The sequence below is a fragment of the Pongo abelii genome, chromosome 17 (assembly GCF_028885655.2).
Source record: "Pongo abelii isolate AG06213 chromosome 17, NHGRI_mPonAbe1-v2.0_pri, whole genome shotgun sequence".
Classification (NCBI taxonomy): domain Eukaryota; kingdom Metazoa; phylum Chordata; class Mammalia; order Primates; family Hominidae; genus Pongo; species Pongo abelii.
In genome coordinates this window covers 77,098,933-77,124,158 of record NC_072002.2, presented here as the reverse complement: position 1 = coordinate 77,124,158, position 25,226 = coordinate 77,098,933, and the positions used below count along the sequence as shown (strand labels likewise).

The 25,226-nt window shown below is 34.0% G+C and overlaps 1 protein-coding gene across 5 annotated transcripts in view; it reads right to left on the bottom strand.

Annotated features, from left to right (window-relative positions):
• The window catches only part of RELCH (RAB11 binding and LisH domain, coiled-coil and HEAT repeat containing), a 120,227-nt gene that overhangs the window by 19,320 nt on the left and 75,681 nt on the right, over positions 1 to 25,226 (bottom strand). For 2 of the 5 annotated variants that reach the window (XM_009252431.4, XM_054538040.2), the window contains exons 17-26: positions 23,563 to 23,719; positions 22,856 to 22,979; positions 20,959 to 21,007; positions 18,817 to 18,896; positions 13,674 to 13,780; positions 12,286 to 12,385; positions 7,896 to 7,978; positions 7,043 to 7,106; positions 5,326 to 5,464; positions 316 to 432 (exon numbers count right to left, since the gene is read on the bottom strand). In XM_009252431.4, the coding sequence (XP_009250706.2) occupies positions 316 to 432; positions 5,326 to 5,464; positions 7,043 to 7,106; positions 7,896 to 7,978; positions 12,286 to 12,385; positions 13,674 to 13,780; positions 18,817 to 18,896; positions 20,959 to 21,007; positions 22,856 to 22,979; positions 23,563 to 23,719 (1,020 nt within the window). Of the gene's footprint in view, positions 1 to 315; positions 433 to 5,325; positions 5,465 to 7,042; positions 7,107 to 7,309; positions 7,393 to 7,895; positions 7,979 to 12,285; positions 12,386 to 13,673; positions 13,781 to 18,252; positions 18,355 to 18,816; positions 18,897 to 20,958; positions 21,008 to 22,855; positions 22,980 to 23,562; positions 23,720 to 25,226 lie in introns of those variants that run through there. The other 3 variants (XM_054538042.2, XM_009252433.4, XM_054538041.2) reach the window with 3 other exon arrangements.

Genomic DNA, 25,226 nt, shown 5'->3' with positions numbered 1-25,226 from the left:
TCAGCTGTAATTCTTTCTGCCTTTTATTTCTTGCTCAGTTATGTAGCTAACTAATATAAATAAAAACTTCAGGTTAAGAACTTCATCAAAATTCTCAAAACTATAGAACATAAAAGCACAGAGGACTTAAAATTATCTCTTAAAATTATGAGATGGCTAGAAGAAGGAGTGGAGTGAGACAAATCAAATCTTCAATTTTCTACAATTCTTATGTAAGTTGAAGAAAAGAAGTTCTACTTTTCAATCTTTAACAACCAAGTTCCACTCTAAGATTGGTTACATAAATGTAGATACACCTTAATAAAGCAAGGATACAACAACAGGAAAGTGCACTGTAGGCTTCAAAAAGATGTGTAGCAATGTCCAGTCTTTTAGAATCCACAATCTGTAAGTTGTTCACCAAGGCTAACTTATGCAAATGTGGTATAACAACTGAAAACAGAAAAAAGAAAGGATTAAATTTTTATCCAGAGCATGCATACAAAACCCTGACACACTTTAACAATAATTTATCACTTTAATTTATGAAATTTCATTTTAATTCTGAATGACTTCAAAAGATTACCCATATCTTATACTTGCTTTTTCTTAACTAGGGAAGAAAGTAGTTTTTCAAAATAAAAAGTGATCTGGTATTTGGGAGAAACAAATTTTAGTACTGTCACTACTACCTAATTATGAGGATGTATATAGATTATTTGGCCTCACTGTAATTCAGTTTCCCAGTTTGAAAAATGAAGCCCAGATAATTATAAACAACCTACCTCTTGTATTATTTATACTTGCAGATAAGTTTCTTCATAAAAATAAAATATTACCATTGCTATTAAATCAAAATAGAGTATATTCTTTTTCAACAACCTTTTATTTCACTCCTTCAGAATACTATTATTAGCTTTAGTTTCTCAAATTCTTAGCAAAGACCAATGTCAAACAGCACTGGCGGCTGAGTTTTCAAGTTATTCAATGAGTTTAATACCCTCAAAGAGTAACATAAAATTTCAACCTCCTGCTAAATAAAAGCAATGGTCCAAGAAACAAAAACCAATTCAGTAGCAATGAGCACGTCTAGAGCCTAAGATTGTGTTTTCTGGATACCATTTCCCACTAAAACCAGGGCTCTTAGAAGAAATGGCTTCAGGGTCAGTGATTGTTAAATTGTTAATCACAAGACCAATCACACAACCCCTTTCTAGTCTCTGCTTGGTTGAGGATCACAAAACACCACTCATAAGCATCAACTGCTGACCAACTGTAGTGACCCCTTTCTTGTTTGCACTGAGTTTGTGTATATAAAAGTCATAATCTTGTACTGGAAAAACTCCTGCATCCTAAATAAGCTGGGGCAATAATCACAACTTTCATGCTTAGCTTAGTAAAACCCCACAAAAACTCAGAATAACAATGATCATTTTTAGGGGACATTTTGACTTGTCAAAATTAATAACAGTATATTTATGAGGAGCTCTAGAACAAATTAGGAAACAAAAACTCCAAATGTTCAGTTGAAAGCTTCATTAATTGGCATGCTGAGGCCTCAACAAAATAGTGACTCTAAGTTTCTCTCAAAGACTCACTAGTTCATTTCTGCCCAAACATTTAGAAACTTATCATTCTTGCACTTTATCTATTCATATATGGTTCCTTTATTCCATCTTCTCCTGAGTCTCTGACCTTTTTACAAGGTTTTTCTCAGAAACACAACAATCACACTGCATAATATCCCCTTAAAATTGCTTGACTAGAAGAAATCTATAGAAGTTCATTTAAACTGTAGTCTCAAGGAAGTTAAAGGCTCTAATTAAAGATCTTCCTAATTCTCAGGAAGACAGACAGAACTTTACTATAGAATTCAGATTTCACTACACACATATTGTCCTGGGCTACCACATATGTATTAATTAATTCACTTAACTGTTAACCCCTCAGATGTAGACAGATGGTTAAAAGCAGTAGGAGATGAAGGACCAGGAGATGATTTAATAATAACCCAGATGGATATCATTCTTTCTTTTTTATTAAGAGATGGGGTCTTTCTTTGTTGCTTGGGCTGGAATGCAATGACTATTCACAGGTGCAATCATAGTGCACCACAGCCTCGAATACTTGGACTCAAGTGATCTTCCTGCCTTGGCCTCCTGAGTTGATGGACTACAGATACGTGCCACCATGCCTAGCTAATTTTTAAAAATCTTTTGTAGGGACTTGGTCTTGCTATGTTGCTCAGGCTGGTGTTGAACTCCTGGCCTCAAGTGATCCTCCCACCTCAGCTTCCTGAGTAGCTGGGACTACAGACACATGGCACCATGCCTGACTTAGACAGGCTAATTCTAAAACTGACCTTCAGTGGGAAAGAAAAAGAGGAAATACATAACATAAGGTCACTGCAGAAGCCTTTTTCTTTATGGCAGATTGAACAAAGATTTAAAATTGTAAATGAAAAAAGGATAATAGGAGATTTTATAAAACCGTATTTCACAAAAAATTAGCCGGATGTGGTGGTGCGTGCCTGTAATCTCAGCTACTCGGGAGGCTGAGGCAGGAGAATCACTTGAACCAGGGAGACGCAGGTTGCAGTGAGCCAAGATGGCGCCACTGCACTCCAGCCTGGGTGACAGAGAGAGATTCTGCCTCAAAAACAACAAACAAACAAACAAACAAACAAAAAACTGTATTTCAGAAAATGTTCAAAAAATATTCTGGGGTAGATCCAATAGTCATAAAGGGAACCTTGTCCTGTTTTTGTTTGTTTGTTTGTTTGTTTGAATAAATGGGCCCAGACCTCAAACAAGAAACTTAGGGGAAAAAATCAGAAATGGAAAATTGCCACTTCAGAAAATCTCCAATGTATGACTGAACATTTTCAGAGAGCCTTACTAAATAAAATAGCTGAAAACAAAAAACAACTCTACGGTGTTCCAGATAAAACAACTGGTTCCTAAAAATAAAAACAAGACCAAAGGTCCTGTGATAATCAATAATTGCGAAAGAACAAGGGCCACTGAAAGAACTAATGTCCTCTATTAGCCAAGAAATAGAGGGGCAAATACCTAAATACCCAAAATGCCACTCCAAGGGAGACGTTACCACCCAGAAATTCTCTGTCCATCCTCCAAACTCCCAAAGCCAATTGTCTATAAATACTTAGGAATAACACTATAGCAGTCTTCATACAGGTTCTACTTCAATATTTATCTTATTAATATAGAGTACTAAATTCCTCAGGGTAAGTTCTAAAGCAAAAGAGAAGCCACTTGACTGGGAAGTAAGTACAAAATGGAAAAAAAGGCTAATTTTTATCTTAAAAAAGAATCTGGTTGTACCAAAATGTGAAAGAAGACTGTATAAGACATACTTGTAGGTACACAGTAAGTTGCAGGAGGCTTCAAGGATAATGGTTTACTAGAACTATTCAAGCAGTGGGAATTTCTCACCTCAATCTGTTCCCAAAACAACCTTTAATTGTTATTTGGGGGCCATTATGAGAAGAAAATTCGTTTTTTCCTCTTGTACAACTCCTATGAATTTGATAGGTAGGTATCTACTCTACAATAAAAACTGTCAAATAAAATGGAAGGGTTATTTTTAGATATTCTTGAACATTCTAGAAAGAGAAATTAAGATATTGACACTATGTTTAATTTGAAAAATAACTATAGTCCCAGAATTACTGAAAAAAAGATTCTGAAGAATCAACAAAATAATTGGAGCAGATCCTATAAGAATCCAGATGGATTCTTCCCAGGTTATCATGAGTCTTTCTTTTGAATGTACATAGAAAAGTCAGATCATGCTCTAGAAAAGTTTTAACTATACGACACGGCACACAGCAAGGACCCATTTAATGCAACAACATTGCACACACCAAAGACCCGTTTAACATGACAACATATCAAATACCCATTTAACTTGACAACATGGCACACACCAAAGACCCACTGCCTGTTGAGCCTATCCTTTAATCCAGCAGCCAAAAGTTAGTCTCCTTGCCTCAGAGCAACTACAGCCTCGAAAAGTCAAAGCACCTTCAGAGTTCCTACCTAGAATCACCTGTAAATTTGACACTGCAACATGTGGAACTACCCCTAGTGCTAACTAAAATATCAGCTTTCTTCTGTTAGTTGGCTAATTATAAAGACACTTACCCAGTGAAAAAAAATGTCATGACTGTGTTTCTATAGCTTGATCAGTGTGCATGCCTTCAACCGATTTTTTGGACACTGTAGTCCAAATCCTGACTTAGTATTTTTTGTTGATGACTCTTATCTTAAAAAGTCATATGCCAGCCTGGATATGTAACAGTCTGCCGGAGAATAAAATAATGTACTAGAAACTAAACTGATTTAAGTGACCCAACTTGTGGCCCTCTCTACAGCATGTCAAATTGCTAAAAATAAAAGAGCTATGATAACTGATATGCTTTTGGAGTAATAATTTCTTAATGCTTTGATGCTATCCAAAGAAATTGTGGCCGTAAATGTTGAGGCCCACAGTAAAAGAGACTCTGTAAAATCTAGAGAAAAAAGGCAGATAATTGTGGAAGATCATGTAGCAGATCAACAAGCTATGAATTAAAACAAAGTTATGTATCATGCTGAATAGCATGCTAAGTGGAAGAAATGTCTATTTTTCATACGAACATGTCTAGAAACACCAAAAATTTCCTTAAAAATAAAAAATAAACTCTAAGGCAGCACAGTATTTAGCAATTAGCAGTTATTAAGAAATATTTCTAAAATAACTTGAAATTAAGTTTGAGTTACTCTTCATATGTCTTACAGCAATCAGTATACAGTATAAGACCATCCACTAGGGCGGGCGCGGTGGCTCACGCCTGTAATCACAACACTCTGGGAGGCCGAGGCAGGCAGATCACCTGAGGTCAGGAGTTCGAGACCAGCCTGACCAACATGGCAAAACCTCGTCACTACTAAAAATACAAAAATTAGCCGGGCGTGGTGGTGGGCACCTGTAATCCCAACTACTCGGGAGGCTGAGGCAGGAGAATCACTTGTACCCAGGAGGCAGAGGTTGCAGTGAGGTGAGATCATGCCATTGCACTCCAGCCTGGGTGACAGAGCGAGACTCTGTCTCAAAACAAAATAGAACAAAACCATCCACTAATGTCAATACTGATTAATTCACAATAACTAACTTGTTTCATGTTCAGCTTTCAGTACACAAAAGTACACAAGGCTTTCAGTACACAAGGCTTTAACGCGTGACAAATGCACCAAAATTTTAATATATGACAAGGCCTCAGAGGAGTGTCTAGCTTTGATCTTACATTACAATTCATGAAAAAGGTAGAAAAATGCAACTTACACTCATCTCGGAACCTGGGTTCTGCGTTAGGGCCAACTCTACCAAATGTTTTTATGATCTCTGTATGCAAAGAATGTTGGTCTTGATACTGAGGATCTTCCAGGAAAGAAGCCAACTGCATTTTCACTCTTTCCAGCAACTTAAAATTGGATATTGTACAGTCATTTTATAGAATATTGAAAACTGAGTAGTGTTGTTAAAGTGAAAGACACACATTAAACATGACTTACAGCAGTGGATTAAAGCAACCTATAGTCCAATGGCAGTAGAAATTTGGAATTAAATAAATAGTTATTAAATCTTTTGGCTCAGAGAAGGTTTCCTACTTTTGCTTACGCTTATAAATTCTTAATTAAAAATACAAATATTCCTAAACAAATTATAACAACAAAAGAAAAAAATCCCACTGTATTTAGGGAAAAGTAGGTAAGTTTATGATTATTTTGTATCTAAATTATAATTCTTAAAACAAATCACACTGTAAGTTACCCAATTATTCACCTTCTGAAAGCAATGAGTCATTAATGACTTACATCTTACTCACATTTCCCTAAAAGACATTTTTATTTTAGGATTTGAGAACATGTTGAAATTCTGCCAAGACTGCAAGCTTTGCAGAATGATGTGCTTTTCCTCTGTGGCTTCACCAGTGAAATAGATAAGTGAAAAAATGGAAAACATTCTTTCTGTAACTAACAAAACTTCAGTTTTTGTTATAAAAAATCTATATGACAAAGGAGTTTTATTAAAACTTTTTTCTTTTGGGTAATATGTCCACAAATAATTTATGTTCTAATCTACAGGGTTTTTTCATTTGTATAAGGACATATCCAATATAATAACAAAGAAATAAAAATCTGATACCAATTTTGAGAAGTGTCTTATAGTTAGTGTTGCAAATAGAAATCAGTTTCAGAATCAAAATACACGTTTAAGAAGGAAGACCTTGGTGGTCTCCTGAAACAGGCATGACAGAGGGTCTGCCCAGAGATCTACTCTGCAACAAGAGGATACCAGTCTACCAACCGACTTTTACAGTTTCATATCAATGACACAGTTATCAGAATACAAATGCACTCTTGCCTTCATTTATAACTGAGATACATTTGTGTTCCTAATGTTATCTGGGAAAACAGTCTTCAAATCTGTGCAACACTGGCAATCAAGAATTTATGTAGATTGGCCAGAAGCCTACTGGATAATAGAAGGCTTTGGAACTAGACCTGATTTGAAGGATTATTCAAAACTGCAATATCCAGCTCAGCTTACAATAGAACATCTAGCAAGCTTGTCCAATACACCTTATTTTGTTGTTGTTCTGTTTTGTTTTGTTTAAGGCTTTTAGCAGCCTGAAGCCGGGGTTTTTAGTTTCTGTCTCTAGTGATAAGTAGAAAAGAGGGAAGAGGAAGGGGCTTTACTGGCCCAATCAGAAAGAGAAACTAAGAACCCGTGACTATATTCTCTCCCTTGGACATCCCTGAAAGCTTGGCCTATACTTAATGTTCTGACTGAGAGGAAAGACTAGAGATTTCCTTAGGATATGGAAATATACCTTGGTTAGGCTGCCATGTTTTCACACAGTGAGATCCTCCTCTGGCCTATAACAAACTAGGGCACAAAATGAAAGGTAAGATGCTCCCTGCAGCCTACCACCAGATACTTGCATCATGATCACATCAATATTACACAGACAAAAATAAATTTCAATTATTCCTACCTCTCTTTGAATTACTGTTTCCATAATAGTGCCAAAGGCTGGAATTGTGGCAATCCTGACAGAGCTGTTAGAATTAAAACAGAAAGAAACTGAAGCTTTGAGATGAACAACGAGTATTATTAAAATGTATATTAAAGTAAGTACAAGGTAAATATACTGTATTAGTTTCTAGCAATGACAAATTAAATAAATTTAAAAAAAGCAGACCAAGAAGAATGCTCAAAAAGACAGACAGGATAACTTAAGGTCGCAGTCTGTGAAACTCACAATTCAGGATCACTGGACAAGGTAACAAGGGCCGGAGCAACCCGCTTGTCAACTAACGCTTCACTCATGCCTCGAAGAGTCAGCTGTAAACCAGTCAACATGCAATAAAAAATGGTTTGGTAAACTGGAATAAGAACTGGGTTAGCTGTGACTGAGGATGGGCAGGCAGACTCATTGGCCTTTCTTGGTTTAGTCATCCACACGAGACATTAAAATGTTAGGCCATTGGTTCATGCTACTACACTTACTGGTAACAACCTGTTAGTGAGATTAGGAGAGCATCCCTTCTTGGCTTGAAAGAAACAGTCCATCAGCATATTTTAGGTTCTGGAAGTATTTATTGAGCACCAATATTACTAATATATTTTTTCAATACATGGCCTCCAAATTACACTTATGGTGAGGGTTGATTTAAAAAGAACCATGATATATAAAGAATAATACGATAAAGTTTAAAATCAAATAAGCATAATCCAATATTATTAATTTAAAGAGATTCTTCAATAAATTTAAGAGCTGATGGTTATTTCTTGACAGGCGCATTTTGAAAGGGATGCTGAATATAAAAGGCAGGGATGACACTTACATTTCAGGGTCACTGGAGAGAGTAATGAGAGCAGGAACAACCCTCTGAGCTACCAGAGTTTCATTCACCCCCTTCACCAACAGCTGATTGGTCAGCACAGGGGGTATTCACAGGTGATGCACGGAAAGAGCAAACACAGTGCGCCACGGGAAGAAGGAAGGAACAACCAAGAGAAAGAGAGAAAACACAAAAGCAAAACCAAAATTAGAAGCTAAGCAAATACTGCTTCTAGAGTGCTTTACAAAGGCAGAGAATGCTTAGGAGGAAAATAAAGCTTAAGTAGCCTAGCGTCCATGAAAACAGATTTTGTCACCAGTTCAACAGCAGTTTGTACTTTTGGTCAAAGAGTCTAAGCAATTTCAATGTCCATCAAAATGCAACTGAAAAGAATACTTTTTTAGCTTCTTTGACACATATTGTGCTCTATGGTTAAAATTCTCAAAGTAAGGGTGGTATGCTTTTATTATGACCAACAGGGTACAAACTGCGCTGTTTTTAAACCAAACTCACATGAGTAGCAGCCACCACTAAACTACTTATTATTGTGCTATAGCAAGTGTATTTTAAACCCATATGGGAAAATTCCTAACCTTTTAAAATAATATAGCTTTCTCTTTTGAGGTACAGAGATATAAGGCTGCCTACTGGAAAGTATTGCACTTGGGAATCAGATCTGGGTTCAGACGCCAGTTCTCCACATACAAGCCATGTGGTCTTAGATATATAGTATTTTCCATAATCTCTTGAAACGCAAGTTTTCTCATCTGAAAATGGTGATATTATTATCTACCTCAAAGGGCCGCTGTGCTATGAATTTGCAAATAACATACCTAAATACTGTGCCTGACAAACAGGCATTCAAGAAATGAGAGTTTAATTATTTTGATTACTGCAAGAATATATGATTTGTAATATGTTTGGAAGAAATGATCTAATTTAAAAAACTTTAGTTAATATCTAAATAGGTCTTTGTTTTAGATTTCTTATAAATTCAAATAAAATTTAAAATAAAAAAGATGAGTAGAACTAGATCTCTATAATCTAATCACAAAACAATTCATTTAGCAACCAATGCTAAAATGCAATACAAGAGAACAATACTGAGCCGTACACATTTTGTTTGATAAATACTACTGAATTTTATGAGTTCATCCGAGAAGGGCAATCCCCTTCTGAATTTCAGAATGTAAGCACATATTAATCCTAAATGCTCAGCAATCTGTTTACCTAGTAACTAGTACTTAGTCCTCACAGAAGATCAAAGATGTCACAGAATTTTTTGGAACAAAAATCTACCATTGTGTGCATATGTGAAGGTATTCCTCCTATATAACACATCAGAGAAAGAAACTCACTTTATGTGAAGATTCTTAATTTTGCAATGATTTTTGACCATTTACCAATTGATTCATTTTAGAATCTACTTCAATATTCTGAAATAATTTGTATAAAAAAACAGATAATTAACCAGGAATAAAATGACAAAGAACTTTTAATATCTTAAACATTACAGATATTGGATAGAAATAAATAGGACAAGGAAGTTCAAATATTGTTAAATAAAACTTTCTTCTCTGTATCATTTTATAAGTAAGATTGCTTAGATTTGAATCAGCATCTTGAAATTTCTGCTATCCTGAGTCTGTCAAAAGCATTAAAAAAGAGGTAATGTAGGGGACAAATTAATTTTTCATTGGTATAGGGTTTTTAAGTTCAATTTCCTTATTAAACCAGAAAATCACAAAGTACATTTAAGAGCTATCAATTGTTATACACTTTAACACAATATATCATTTGATCTTTTCACTTGATGGGGTAAGTACAAATATCATCAATATTTTAACAGATGAAGAAACTGAGGCTTAGGGAAGTAACTTGTCCAAGTCTAAGTTGCAGGGCCTGCAAAGGAACTCTATCCCATCTGACTTAAAATCCATGACCTCTTTGAGTTGTGTTCTAATGTTACATGCTCAATTTCCTTATGATTAAAATATATATGAAGTTCTTTTCTGCATCTTTTGGGAAATTTATTATAACACATGATAAGTTCCTCTTATAAAATAATTTTATTAATTTGCTACTTCAAAAAGTAATTTATATTCCCATATTTAACAATGGGAATAATATGATTGATTGGGTTCCCTCTTTTTGTCCTGCTGTCTAAAAATTAACCTAAATTTATTAGTGAATTTCAGTGACCATATCCTATTAGGTTCCTGGTATATGCATTTCTCATTTTCTTCTCATTTCTCATTTTCTTTTCTTTCTGGTCTTACCTTTTAAAAAAAGAATGTTTTTTTTATGTTTTTATTTTGAATTAACTTTTTTAGGGTAAGCAGGCATAATTCTAAATTATAAAGCACTGGTATCAAAATAAATCTTATGACCCATTATTCTTTTAATACAATTTTGTTCAAATAAGAACCACTGACAAAAAAGGAACTTTAATTTCTCTTACTGATAACTTTTTCTGACATGCTCATTGAAATGTATCATTAATGAATTTGAAAAACATTGAAATAGTCTCTCAAACAAGATCCAGAAGTTCATCAACAACCTGAGGACACTGAAAACTGCTTAAGCATAGATAGATATAGTTTCCAGACCAGCACTGACAGCAAACAGAGAAACCAAAACCAGACATAAGCCACATATAAGAAGGCAGAAAACCAAACAAAACAAGCAAAAAACCTCAAAACTAATGAAAAGGGAGGATTCCTTTTATTTACTTATTTTCATTTATATGGTGTGATTCACCAGTGCACACTCACATTTTAGAGACAAAAGATTTAAGAAAAAGAAATAGCTTTTATGAGCTTAGAATAAAATCATAGGAAGAGAGTATATTACAGAAATAGCTCTTCATTTAAAAAGATACTTTTTTCTTTTTGGGGAGAGGAGAGACTGATGAATGACTTTTCTTTCATGGTAATGCCCCCTTTTCAGTATATTGAATAATCAAAACGATTTATATCCAGAAGGAACTTGTACTAGACATAAAACCAAATAGTGACTTCGGCATTCATCTTCACAAAAAACCTGATTACGGCTTTTTAAAAGTTGCTTCTGTATGATAACTGAGGGAATAACATGGATGGAGAATTTTCAACTTCCTGATAACAATGGAATTTTCTTGAATTCACAAATCTAATTTACGTATTTGAAAATTTTAGAAAGCATACATTTTAAATATATCAGTACCCCATCTCCAATTGCAATTTATCTTAAATTGTGGAGAAATTCTGATATTTGGCAAGATTTGAATTACCCAATTCTTTTTATAGAAATAAATGTTTAGGTATTTTAAGAAACACATGAATATTGGGGCAATTTTAGTTTGGATAAGTATATGTTCCCTATCACTATCATATATTTTGTGAAGTAATAGCATGGATGAAAAAAATGATAATGACAGTAAACATATAAGCACTTATTATGTTCCAGAGACTGTTTTAAGGGCTTTACAAGCATTAATTAGTTTATTATTAACAAAAATCCTTTGAGACTGATACTTTGAGACAGATACTTTTTGTTATCAACTTTCTTTTGTACACGAGGAAACTAAGGTTCAGAGAGGCACAACCTTGTCCAAGTAATTTACAAAGTCACTAGGTAGCAGAGATGGAAACTGAACCAAGGCAGCCTAGATTTATTGCAAGACTGGAAATCAATAAGAAACAGTAAACGAATTTTAGTGCTCAAATAAAGTTCTAAACCTCAACCTCACTGCTCCCCGCCTACACACATACTAGGGCTATGACATAATTTGCTATATGATGGGTACAAAAGATAGTTATTTCAATTTCATACTTAACTTGGGTAGGTAGCAATTTAATACAATTTAGGTAAATTATCTGGTCTCCTCTCTTTTACAACTCTATGGGCAGTTAATGTATTGGGATGTTATTCTACATATGAAATGTTAGGGAATAGTGAAGTAGGAGTAACCAATAAAATAAACATTTCCATAATCGCAATAATTGATTTTCTAATGCTACTGATAAATTTAACTATATTTTACAACTTGAAAGATATCCTATGTTGTTTCAGTTTATTTTAGTAGTCATTTACCTCAGTAAATCGAAAAGTATAGTCAGAAAGAGTTATGTAAGTTAGAAATTAAAATAAGATTTAAAAGATAGTTTGAGAAATAAAAGTGATAATTGAATAACATTCAAGGAACCAGTAAGGAGAGAAAACATTTTTAAATATGTTAAAGCTAAATTTCTGCCCCATCACACAGTACACAACTAGACACTGTTCAAAGCCATAAAATATATATCAACATAACATGATATGCAAAGCCTTTTTTTATTAAAAAAAATTCCCTTCTTCTTCTCAAAAAAAAAATCATTATAATTGAAACTAACAGAAGCATGTGTTGACATACCTCAAACATTCTAGCAGCAGTACACCTCACGAGTGCTGAAGTATGGACAACACCATACCACAAAACAGTTAATAGTAACTCATGGTAGGCTGGGTTTGCACTAGAAGAAAAAAAAGAAACAGTGTTAAAATTGAGAGTCACAGTCCCTTACTGGTGTACTGAAAAACACGATATTTATAAGGAATACTAATGATAACAATATTTGCAGAACATATGGAATTACTTTGTTTGGTTAGATAGGTTACAACTAAGATTCTTGGCTAGGCGCAGTGGCTCACGCCTGTAATCCCAGCACTTTGAGAGGATAAGGTGGGCAGATCATGAAGTCAAGAGATCGAGACCACCCTGGCCAACATTGTGAAACCCTGTCTCTACTAAAAATACAAAAATTAGCTGGGCATGGTGGTGCGCACCTGTAGTCCCAGCTACTCAGGAGGCTGAGGAAGGAGAATTGCTTGAACGCAGGAGGCAGAGGTTGCAGTGAGCTGAGATCGCACCACTGCACTCCAGCCTGATGACAGAGTGAGACTCCGTCTCAAAAAACATATAAACAAACAACTAAGATTCTCTAAAAAAGATGTCACCTTCCTTATACAACCAAAATCTTTTAGCATATTCAGAAATCACACTTGTAACTTCTCTAAGAATTCACAATTGTGACAGATAATTCCACTCTTTTTAATAGCATGCAAGTTAAAATTATGAAGAAACAAATTTCTCCATGAGGAAAAAGGAAAGACCACTGGACTAAGAGTCAAGTGGGTAAGTTACAACTTCTGTGGGTCTTGGTTTCTGCATCTATAAAAATTGGGGAAGCAGTACATGTCCTATGTATGTCACATGGTTGTTGTAGAATCAAATAAAATCAACTCAAACCATCTATATGGAAGGGTATGTTGGCTGTGAAGCCTATGCAAATGAAAGGTGGTATTATTAACAAATGCATGAGTGTGTTTTCAGTAAAGACTGAGATAAAATTATTTTAGCAGCCAGATGATGTGATGATGAGCAGCACTAAGCAAATTAAACAGAGTGAAAATAGGAGCCAAAGAAGCTGGCTTTCACTTGGGGCTCCTTTTTCAGTTGTGGGAAACTAAATTTTCTTCAAATCTGTACTTGATTTTATTTCTCCAACTGCTTCAAAGAAAACATATGTCTGCACTCTTTCCCCTACTTTTTAAATTACAATGTATTGATTATAAAATATTAAGAATGAACAAATAAGCAAAACCAAGAAACAAACTAAAATACACAAAAAAACCCTTAAGTTTCAAAACCAAGAGAATTGGTGTGCATGTCAACTCTTTTAGACTTAAAATATGTACTCTATAAATCCAATCTAAAAACTTTATATGCCTTTTAGCAAACTATAAGCTGTTATTTCTTACCCCAATTCCACAAAAGAAGCCTTCAGGCTATCAAGAGGAGCATGAGATAATGAAAGCAGCGTCATTACGTCTTCTAAGAATCCAACTAACAGTTTTCGGTCTTCTTCCTACAGAGGAAAAATACTGATACTGAATTTCCAAACAATCAAGTAGAACTAAATACCATATTTACCTATCTGTAATTAGAAAATGTTACCAAATAAGGGGAAAATATCCAAATTTGGAAGCTATTTTAATTAAAAGATATTTATTAAGCATATCTATCATCAGAATGGTATGAAGACAGACTATCCTGATACTTTAATTTAGACCTGTGGTCTAATATAGTAGTAGCCACTAGCCACATGTGGCTACTTATATTTAAATTTAAATAAGAAATTATGTAAAGTGAAAGATTCAGTTCCTCAGTCAAACTGGGTACAGTGCAAAGGCTTAATAGACACACGTGGCAAGTGCCCATCTGATTGGACAACTCAGCTGTAAATTATTTCCATCACTGTAAAAGTTTGGATGGTTGGTCCTGATTTAGAACATTAAAAGGTATAATCTTTTATTAAAATTTACCTTACGAATTTTAGTTCCCATACATTTTGGCTCTATATAATACAAACTACTAGAATAGTTACCCCCTTGTAGAAAAAATAGTAGAAAATTGATTTCTAAGGAATGATCTTTGCAATATCCTAGTGGTGAAAACTGCACGCTTGGTAAAATATAGACTACTGTGTTCTTTTAAGAAACAGATGCACACCTTGATTAAAAAATAATCTGTGTTTTTCAAACTTTTTTCAATGAACTATTATTACTTTCATAATCAGAAAATATGTTAGAAAAAGAAAACCTGCTAAATTAAGAGAGTAAAAAAAAATAACGTTGTATGTTAAATTAACCTCAATGTATATGGGAAGGGAATCTGATAGTCTGTCAGAAAATAAATACATAATAAGGTCAAGTCGACATTAGGGACACAGGAGGTCAACAGTAAATAGCTTCTGAATGTATCAATAGATCCATGAGGAAGCCTGGATTACCACCTACCCTTTTTTTTTTGCTACATAATCAGGTTAGTTTAGAATGAAGTAGAGATAAGGACTGACAAAGTAATGGTTAACATGAAAAAAGGATGAATGTAACAGTTTTAGGACACGCAGTTTAACTGACAAATCAGCATCAGGACAACGCTGGAATGGTGAGTTCACCCATTTTTAGTTGCCTACTATTTCAAATATAAAATAGACATAACTTTGGAAAACAAGCTGGAAATCTGAGAAAAACCTAAATGTGAAATAAGAGCTATAAAATAAGACCTCTAAATAAGTATGAATTTTTTCGATTTTTAAAAATTTACTATAATCTTATTTATCATTTTTGGAATCTCAAAACAAGTAATACTGCTTATATATTTGATTCAAGATAATTTTTGTTTAATGCAATTTACCCTAACAAAAATTTTTGTTTAGTGAGATAAACATTAACTGCTGGTATGTGCTTCCTAAAATAAGAAACACTGGCAATCTGTGATTGCTACCTCAATATACTATTTATTTTGTAATAAGCTGAAAAGTTCTTATCTCTTTACAGATATGAATAACATATTTAGACTTCATAATGACTCAAAAGAAATGCCCCTTATTCATTTATTCAACAGATCCATTCTGAGGGCCTACTATGAGCCAAACCTTGTTCTTGGCATTTAATTATTATGATTTAAAATGTTATTTATGGTCAAAATAAAAATATTAACAAAACTTCAAGAGGGTGAAAAAGAGAGAGAATAAAATACTGACATCACACATTATACAAGGACACTTTCCAAAGTTAAAGAGGAGAATGGTAGGCAAACTGTTGTGTCTGGCACTGTTAGGACTTAATATCTTTGATCTCCACAAATTTATGAACAATAGAGACAACTTATTAACATACATGACTTAAAATCTTTTACAAACAGAAAAGTATCCATATCAGGGTAGTATTAGAAACTAGTATAGAAAAGAAAAATTTAAAAGGATACTGTGCCACTTTAACAGAGCTGTAACTTCTATTGCAAGGTAATATGTGATACTGTATAACTGTATTTTAATACCATAGGATGATTCAAATTTGTCTTGAAAGAAGAGTATAATAACTGCTACCAAAACAGATACATAGACCAATGGGACAGAACAGAGGCCTCAGAAATAACACCACACATCTACAACCATCTGATCTTTGACAAACCTGACAAAAACAAGAAATGGGGAAAGGATTCCCTATTTAATAAATGGTGCTGGGAAAACTGGCTAGCCATGTGTAGGAAGCGGAAACTGGATCCCTTCCTTACACCTTATACAAAATTAAGTCAAGATACATTAAACCCTTAAACGTTAGACCTAAAACCATAAAAACCCTAGAAGAAAACCTAGGCAATACCATTCAGGACATAGGCATGGGCAAGGCCTTCATGACTAAAACACCAAAAGCAGTGACAACAAAAGCCAAAATAGACAAATGGGATCTAATTAAACTAAAAAGCTTCTGCACAGCAAAAGAAACTACCATCAGAGTGAACAGGCAACCTACAGAATGGGAGAAAATTTTTGCAATCTACTCATCTGATAAAGTGCTATTATCCAGAATCTACAAAGAACTCAAACAAATTTACAAGAAAAAAAACAACCCCGTCAAAAAGTGTGTGAAGGATATGAACAGACACTTCTCAAAAGAAGACATTTATGCAGTCAACAGACACATGAAAAATGCTCATCATCACTGGTCATCAGAGAATGCAAATCAAAACCACAATGAGATACCATCTCACACCAGTTAGAATGGCAATCATTAAAAAAGTCAGGAAAAAACAGGTGCTAGAGAGGATGTGGAGAAATAGGAACGCTTTTACACTGCTGGTGGGACTGTAAGCTAGTTCAACCATTGTGGAAGACAGTGTGGCAATTCCTCAAGGATCTAGAACTAGAAATACCATTTGACCCAACGATCCCATTACTGGGTATACACCCAAAGGATTATAAATCATACTACTATAAAGACACATGCACACGTATGTTTATTGCGGCACTATTCACAATAGCAAAGACTTGGAACCAACCCAAATGTCCATCAATGACACACTGGATTAAGAAAATGTGGCACATATACACCATGGAATACTATGCAGCTGGAAACCATCATTCTGAGCAAACTATCACAAGGACAGAAAACCAAACACCGCATGTCTCACTCATAGGTGGGAATTGAACAATGAGAACACTTGGACACAGGAAGGGGAACATCACACCCCGAGGCCTGTTGTGGGGTGGGGGGAGGGGGAGGAACAGCATTAGGAGAAATACCTAATATAAATGACAAGTTAATGGGTGCAGCAAACCAACATGGCACATGTATACCGATGTAACAAACTTGAACGTTGTGCACATGTACCCTAGAACTTAAAGTATAATAATAAAAATAAAAAAAAGAAAGAAGAGTACAATAAATATGAATTGCTGTACTTCGAATTTAAAGAGAAAAATAAATAAGTTAGTAGTGGGTAAAAATTCAGGAAACCATTGGAAAAGGTGTTCCTTCTTCATTCTTACATTCTAACTTCTAAAAGTGCTTTATCCTCAGTCAGTATTTCCACCTTACTGGTGGGACTGCCTCATACCTAAAAATTACTACTATGCTTTGAGACACATCATATGTTATTTACTTAAAACAATGTTAAGCAGAGTGTGGCAGCCTGTTACGTTGGTGGCCACCACTGAACCACACCTCCTGGTTCACACCCTGGCTTACTTCCCTACTTTTGCTTGAATCTGAGCTGCGCCTGTGACTTATTTAGCAAGGGACTGCAGTAGAAACCATGTTGTGCTAATTCCAGGCCTAAGCCTTAGCCTAGCAGATTCTGCCTTTTCATTCTTGGGAGGCATTAGCCACCATGTGGTAAGTCTGGCTCTGCTGCTTCAGAAGCCATGTGGAGACAGAGAGAGGTCCTGAGACTTACGTAGAGACCCCTTCAGCTAACCCACTTACTGCAGCAACAGAAGTGACCGCCAGCAAGAACAGCAGAAGAGGAGAAAGCTGAGTGAGGCCCAGATTGCAGAATCATGAGCAAATGAAACAGTTATAATAGACCATTATGTTTTGGGTAGTTTGTTATGCAGTAACAATTAAGAAAAATAAAGTACAGGTTAAGCATCCCTAATCTGAAAATCCAGAATGCTCTAAAATTTGAAACTTTGTGAGTACCAAACTGATACTGTGTGTGAAAGCCTGTCCTCATTTGCTGTGGCTGTTGTTTAACAGCTGATACAGGTATTCTGGTGATGCTACTGTGCTTTGTTACCCTAAGCACATTATTTTTTTGCTGTATTGATGATATGTCATATTTTCTTATTGTTAAGTACTTACATGTGAAAAAGTATAAGAAAATGATTGCTTATTGGTAGCATATAAATGCAGTCAGGAATGATGATCGGGATACCAACCAACCAGATTGTCCACATAGGTGGCTGAGACAGCAGCTCCTTTGCTTTCTGATGATTCAATGTACACAAACTGTTTCATGCACAAAATTATTTAAAATATTGTATAAAATTACCTTCAGGCTATGTGTATAATGTGTATATGAAACACATTTTGTGTTTAGACTTGGGTCCCATTCCCAAGATATCTCATTATGTATATGCAAATACTCCTTTATCTGAAAAAAAAAATCCAAAATCTGAAAACACTTTCATCCTAAGCATTTGAGATAAGGGATACTCAACCTGCATTATTAAAAAGTACTTAGCTAAAAATGATGATAAGGTATAGTGTTCTACAGTGCTTTGTAGCTTAGTTCACCTAACATATGTGTTCTGCTTATCATTTATTTATGAAAAACTTATCATGGAACACAAAGAAACTCTGCTAAGTAAGTACAATCTAACACTTCTAACAAAATATCAAAAAGCTCATAATCTCTAAATTTATTTGTTCAACTGAGGTTTTACTCAGGCCCTTATTCTTCAAATATGCTATCCATTATAAATTATTTATTGAATAAAATAAGTAAATTGTTTTTCTTTATTGGTAGCAATGTCACTTACATTAAGAAGACACAATACTAGGCATTTTTCTAAATGGAAAGCCTTTTACTAGAGAGTAAGAATTTTTCCCTTACCTGAATATAACACGTAAGGACTCCTGTTGCATAAATGGGGACTGTAGCTTTAGTGAGGACCCCATTTCCTGCTGAGGAATCTAAAATTATTAAAATAATTAAAAAAAATAAGTATATTTTAAGTGTAAAGAAAAAAATCATAATGTGATTATATTTAAAATTACAACTGTTTACTAGGTTACAAGTAAATATTATCATTACTTTGGAAAACACATGTTTATTGGTGGTTGTAAAATACAATTTAGTGTTTCCTGAAGAGCCACTAGCATAAACATTTCTGATAAATGGCAAAGAACTTTAATAACTCAAATGAGATGGTATACTCTTGATTTCCATAATTGGAAATCAGAACTTTCTTCTTGAAAGTCTTCTAAGTGTCCCTATAGGCAGGTTGTCCAAAATTTTTATGCTTTCAATTTGCAGTTTAGTAAAATGTAAATGCACTCACCTAAAAGCATATAGATATATGTTATTTGATCTATTTCTAGATATGAGGTAGTTTTCAGTACTAGCCTGATTTCCTGAGCCCCTCCTGCATCCTCAATAGGGTTTTCAGCCAGACAGAGCCCTGATTATTTTCATGGAGGGGGAAGGAATCATGCTAAGTAAAGCAGAGAAAAAGGGGAAAGCATGAAACCATAGTTGTGTGCCCTGTAACTGCTTTATAAGAGATTTTCTTATACAGCCTCTGTGGACAATTTCAAAAGAAAAGTTGTGAGAGGACAATTATCATTCACAGCACCAACAGCTCTTATTTACTGACATGAGGCACTGTTTTAGTGCTTTAGTTTGCTGTTATATTCCCAAGAATAGTTTTTTACTATACTTATTTTTTATATGGCTTTAAATTATTTTCTGAGGGTACTACCTAAAGAAATTGAGTTGAAAAGATTTATTTAACTAACTGCCCTGAAGAAATTTTGCAAAAAAGTTCCATTTTCACATTAATTAGTATTTGAGGTTTGTTTATTCTCTTGGTGAGAGTACCTTTTTTGGGGAGGGAGTGTTGATGTTAATGTTAGAACATAAGCTTAAAGTATATTCATAGATATGGACTATATACAGGGGTTAATAATCACTTCTATTTATTTCAACAGCTAAACATTCATGGCTAACTAATAAATCCAAAAGCTGTCAGTTTTTAAAATATTTACCTTTTTTCTTCAATAATTTATCACAAGAATTAATAATAAACATATATTACCAACAGTTTAGGCATTACAAAATCAATCCTTTAAAAAGACATTAAAAATAAACGTTGGGAGTTATTTGTCCACCCCCGCCCCACACCCCAAATCTCTTCAATGTCTTCAGGCTTAAAAGAATTAATTTATTCATTCTCTGACTACTTCTGAGGACTGCCAAAAATGGTGTTTTCTAGACCATTCAACTCAAACCACTAAGGTATATATATATATATATATGTATATATGTATACACACACACACACACACACACACATATATACCTAGAATATATATATATTCTATATATATAGATATATATATTCAAAATCAACCAAGTTAAAAATGGGGGTGGGGGTGCTACACATGTTCCACAGTTTATTCCTAGAAACTAGAAAAATACATAGGGACACAAGATCCATACATAAACAAGTCCTTAGGCCAATGGTACCATAACTAGACTTGTTAAAGTAGATGAGTGAAAACTATCAATGAAGTAGCTGGAACTACCCATTCAAGCCTGTAGTTTCTCTCATGTTTCATTTTGAAAACATATATGCTTATATACCATTCTTTTCTACTATGTTTAATTTTTAAAAGTATTATAGAACTAATTAGGAATTAGATGCAGCTTATTTTATAATTGTCAGTCTCTTGAATATACTACTTCAAACCTCTAAAGGTTGAGTACCCAGGTTGTAAAGCTCAGCCTTATATCAATTTGATTACAATGAAGGTATATATTTACAATGAGACTGACAGGGATTAATCTCACTGCCACTAATGGGAAGGATATCAGATGTGACATGGTTATAAAACCAAGAACTCCATAATATAAATTTTCCTTTTCAATTGTAGTTGCTAGTTCATTTATACAATTTACATATATGGGGAATATAGTATTTTTCCTGCATAAAGAAATGCAATTGTTTTTAAAAGTAATAATGAACAAACTCACCAATGTTTTCTTCAGATAGTCTTAAAATCTCCTGGAACTGAGGTTTTACCTAAGCAACCCAAAGAGAAGATTCAAAAAGTCTCAGGTTCAATGGGCAAATTGATTAAATGAAATGTTTACTACTGTTGCTACTACTATTTATTTATTTATTTAGCTTTATAGATGACTAAGCAAGTGGTCAGAAATGTAATAATTCTTAATCATGAGGCTTAGGATAAAAGAGTCAAATTAATGAAAATAAAAACTTTAAGGATAAATTTTTGAAAAAATCAACTCAAGTCCACAAGTGAATGGCCTCTGGTTTCTTTTATTAAATTAAAATAATTTCCAATATGATTTTAAGTGGTTGAAATTACTGCTTTCTAAAACTGAACTTGGTTATAGAAGGATTATTTAGGTAGATATTACATGGTTAGAATTATCGAAAAAAGCATTTGCCTGTATTTTTAAAAAATGAAAAGGAAATTCCAGTCACTTCAGGTGTTTAGTAAGTAACATATTCATACTGTGATATTTATGTTCATCTTTTATTACAACTTTTCAAATTGAAATATGAAATACAGAGTTTAACTTCAAAATGTTAAGTTAGAACAAAGGTTTGCTTAAATTTTTTATTATTAAAGTTATCACAGATTTTAGGCCACTGAAGACAACCACTTACTGTTAAGTACATAAGTAGATTCCTACTTGCTTTTCTAAAAAAAAAAAATAGCTACTTGTTTTGGAGATATCAAACAATTTTTGCCAATATTGATAACAGGAAAATCAAATTATATTTGTTTAACAACTGAATGCTAGTGAAAAATACAAAATAATTTTAATTTTGTTTTTCCTACAATAACATCAAGGTCTGGTTTTTGCCCTCCTCTCTGTAGGTGAGGCACATTAACTTATATATTTAGCTTAAACTGAGAGAAAGGCCAATGTTAAAAGGTTCACATACTGAATCGCACTTAGAGAAGTAAAAGACACTGAAGCAAATTCTTCATTTTACACATGAAAAGACTAAGCCCACATAATTTAACTTAAATAGTAAAGATCATAAACATTAGTCAACAGATAATAGGACCATAACCCAAGTCTTCTGAATTTTGTCCAGTTCCTTATAGCATACTATTTACTTTAAATGTTTCAACTATAGATTTAATAGTAAAGAGCTACACTAAATTAAATTTAATAATTAAAATGCTTACCTTTTAAATGTGTTTATTAACATTTGATTATAGAAACTACACCTTTTTATGTTTTTTATTAGCTCTCTAAAGAACTGGCTTAACAAAATGTTATGAAGACAAATGGATTAATAGGATTAATGAATAAATTAGGATCTAATGACATTCCAATGTTAATATTTGAAACTACAAAATAACTTGGATAGGCAAATGTGACAAATCATACTTTTGGTAATGACTGAAACATGTAGAATTTATCTCCAGTGTCCATGCTATTCTAAGAGGTGGTATCTTTGCAGCAAGTTTTATATATAAGTTGCTGTGGTTCCACAATCGCTTGAGGTTTTTACCAAAGTATGCTGAGCAAACAGCTGCTTCCTGAACCTGTGATAGACAGTAAGTACCAGCAGCACATTCAAAGGATTGTGGTTGAGTCCCCTAGCTGACACTTCCTATATTGAAAATCTTTGAGGATATCTACAATGAGTAAAGCTTATATCCAAGTCTGGATATGAACAAAGCTTTGGCTAAATCATCTTGTAAAAATCAGTAAACATAAGAATATTACCAACTAGAACTTTTTTTTACTATCATAGTATTCTAGGATATTAAAGAAGCAAATTAGATAAAAGAATGGTTCATGCTTTTATTTACTCTGTTACAGTGTAACACATTACATTTCTATGTCTTTTTCATATAAGAAAACATGGAATACAAGTTTTTACCTTAGTGTTTGTAAAAATTTTGCCAAATGTCCGGCAAAGGCGCCAGAAAAATCTGGAGAATTCATGGACACAGGCAGTTGAAGTAACATTAATTTTGCCAACTATTTCTATAAGTTGTGGCAACCTGAATATGAAAGGAAAGAAAAATAGGCAGGGGATACATATAAATTACTGTTGCCTTGCCAATTTCTGAAACAATGCAAATCTAATAACTTCTTCTATTTCGTTCTTTGAAAGGAAAGGCATTGTTTGGGACCCTCTGAATAGGTCGTAAGATTACATTATACTGTATACACTTAAAAAAGTAAGTTTTAACTGTTTGCCAGAAAATATATGAAATCTTAATGGTAGAATTCGGAGTACAGAGTTAACGTGACTCAAATCTATGGATCTGATGCTTCACACAAGAGCTTGGCTTTACATGGCATCATTTTAGCCTCAAAAATGAGAAGTCTAGATGTAGTTTAAAATCCATCACCACGATTGGACAAACGAGATGGCAGATAGATCATTTGGATAAAATACAGCAGCATCTTCTTCTCAGATAAATTACATATCCAATGGTGTGAATCCTCTGTGTCCTAAAGGTGTTTACCAAAAATGATGCCGAGTTACATTTTAAAAGTTCTGTTATATTTTGTCCTCAGGGCCAAGGCTAAATATAAGAGTTATCATCCATTCAAATTAATATGGAGGTGGTAACTTACAATTGATTGACAACCCACAGTAAACTCTCCCAGCCTGTTGTACCCTCCTGTTCTAGCTGGTAGTCATAAAGTTGTAGTAGCACTGCCAATTGCTCACGACTTCCGATAATAGTGGACACATCTTGAAGAGGCGACATAGGCCGAGGAAACCTAGTCACTACACATAAAAGAAGCAAAATAAATCATATGGAAATTGGCATTTTGGGAACTTAGATATTCTGTTGAAAGGAAAATAAGGTCCTTTCTCCTCACATTTAGTTACTTTCTTATTGTAAATTTTAAATATAAAATTGAAATACACTAATTAAGTCATTTTTTAGGAAAATCAAGAAATTCTTGTGATATGAGAACAAATCCAACAAATCTCAAAAGATTTTATTCTCATAGCAGAATGTAAGCTCTATGAGCAGAAATCTTTACCTATTTTATTCATGATTGTGTCCTAAGTGTCTAAAACAATGCCTGACATAAATATTTGTTCATGTTGTGTAATAAATTGGTACTAAAAATATTTGTGTGGGTTACCATTTTTATGAGAAAACAAATCTTCATTCATAACAAATTATAACCCAAATTTTATGTGTGTGTATATATAAATGGACATATAGACATATGGATATACCCTAAATGAGGATATAATAAATCCTTATTTATAATAAATACATTATAACCTAAATGAAGGGATAGTAACATTAACATTTACAGCTACTGTTAAAAGTCGGAAAGTTAAACTAAGTCAACAAGAATGAAAAATAAAGGACAATCACAAGAAAAGGTCACATAAATGTTAGAAGGAATCCCATAAGTATTAGAAGGAATATGTTCAGGATGGTACTGTTCTATCTAATCTCCAGCATATGCTTGGCAATAGATGACATTTAAGAATCATTTGTTAAATAAATGAAAGAATGATAACAAGTATTATGAGTTGAACTGCCCCCCGCCCAAATTTTTACGTTTAAGTCCTAACCTATAGTATCTCAGAATGGGATCTTATTTGGAAATAGGGTTGCTGTAGATGTAGTTAGACAAGATGAAATCATACTGAAGTAGTCCCTTATCCAATACAACTGATGTCCTTATAAACAGGGGAAATCTGGACACAGAAACAAGCACACAGAAAGTGTGCCACATGAAGATAAAGGCAAAGTTTGGGGTGATGCATCTAAAAGCCAAGAAACACTAAAGATTGCCAGCAAACCACCAGAAGCCAGGGGAGAGCCCAGAACAGCCTTTACTTCGCAGTTTTCCTAAGGAGCCTACCCTGCCAACATCTTGATCTCAGACTTCCAAAATTCAGAAGTGTGAGATAATAAATTTCTGTTGTTTAAGCCACTCAGTTGGTGGTCCTTTGTTAAGGCAGCCATAGTAAACGAATACAGAAAGCTAAAAAGAAAAAGGGAATTAGAAAGACAGGAAAATCCCTAGGCAGATAAAATGCCTAAATGAGTAAGAGTAAAGGGGTAGAACCTGAAGTGGCCAGCTGGGAGAGCTTTATGAAGTCTTATCTAAAGTCTGAATTTTCATTCTCCTCAATAATATCATTTAAAAACGTTAAATTAACTCCACACCATTCATTCTCAATTTTCCAAATAAAACTGACATCCAAATAGTATACACTATTTTTATCATGTGGCTTCATGTATCTTTGGACACACTGCATC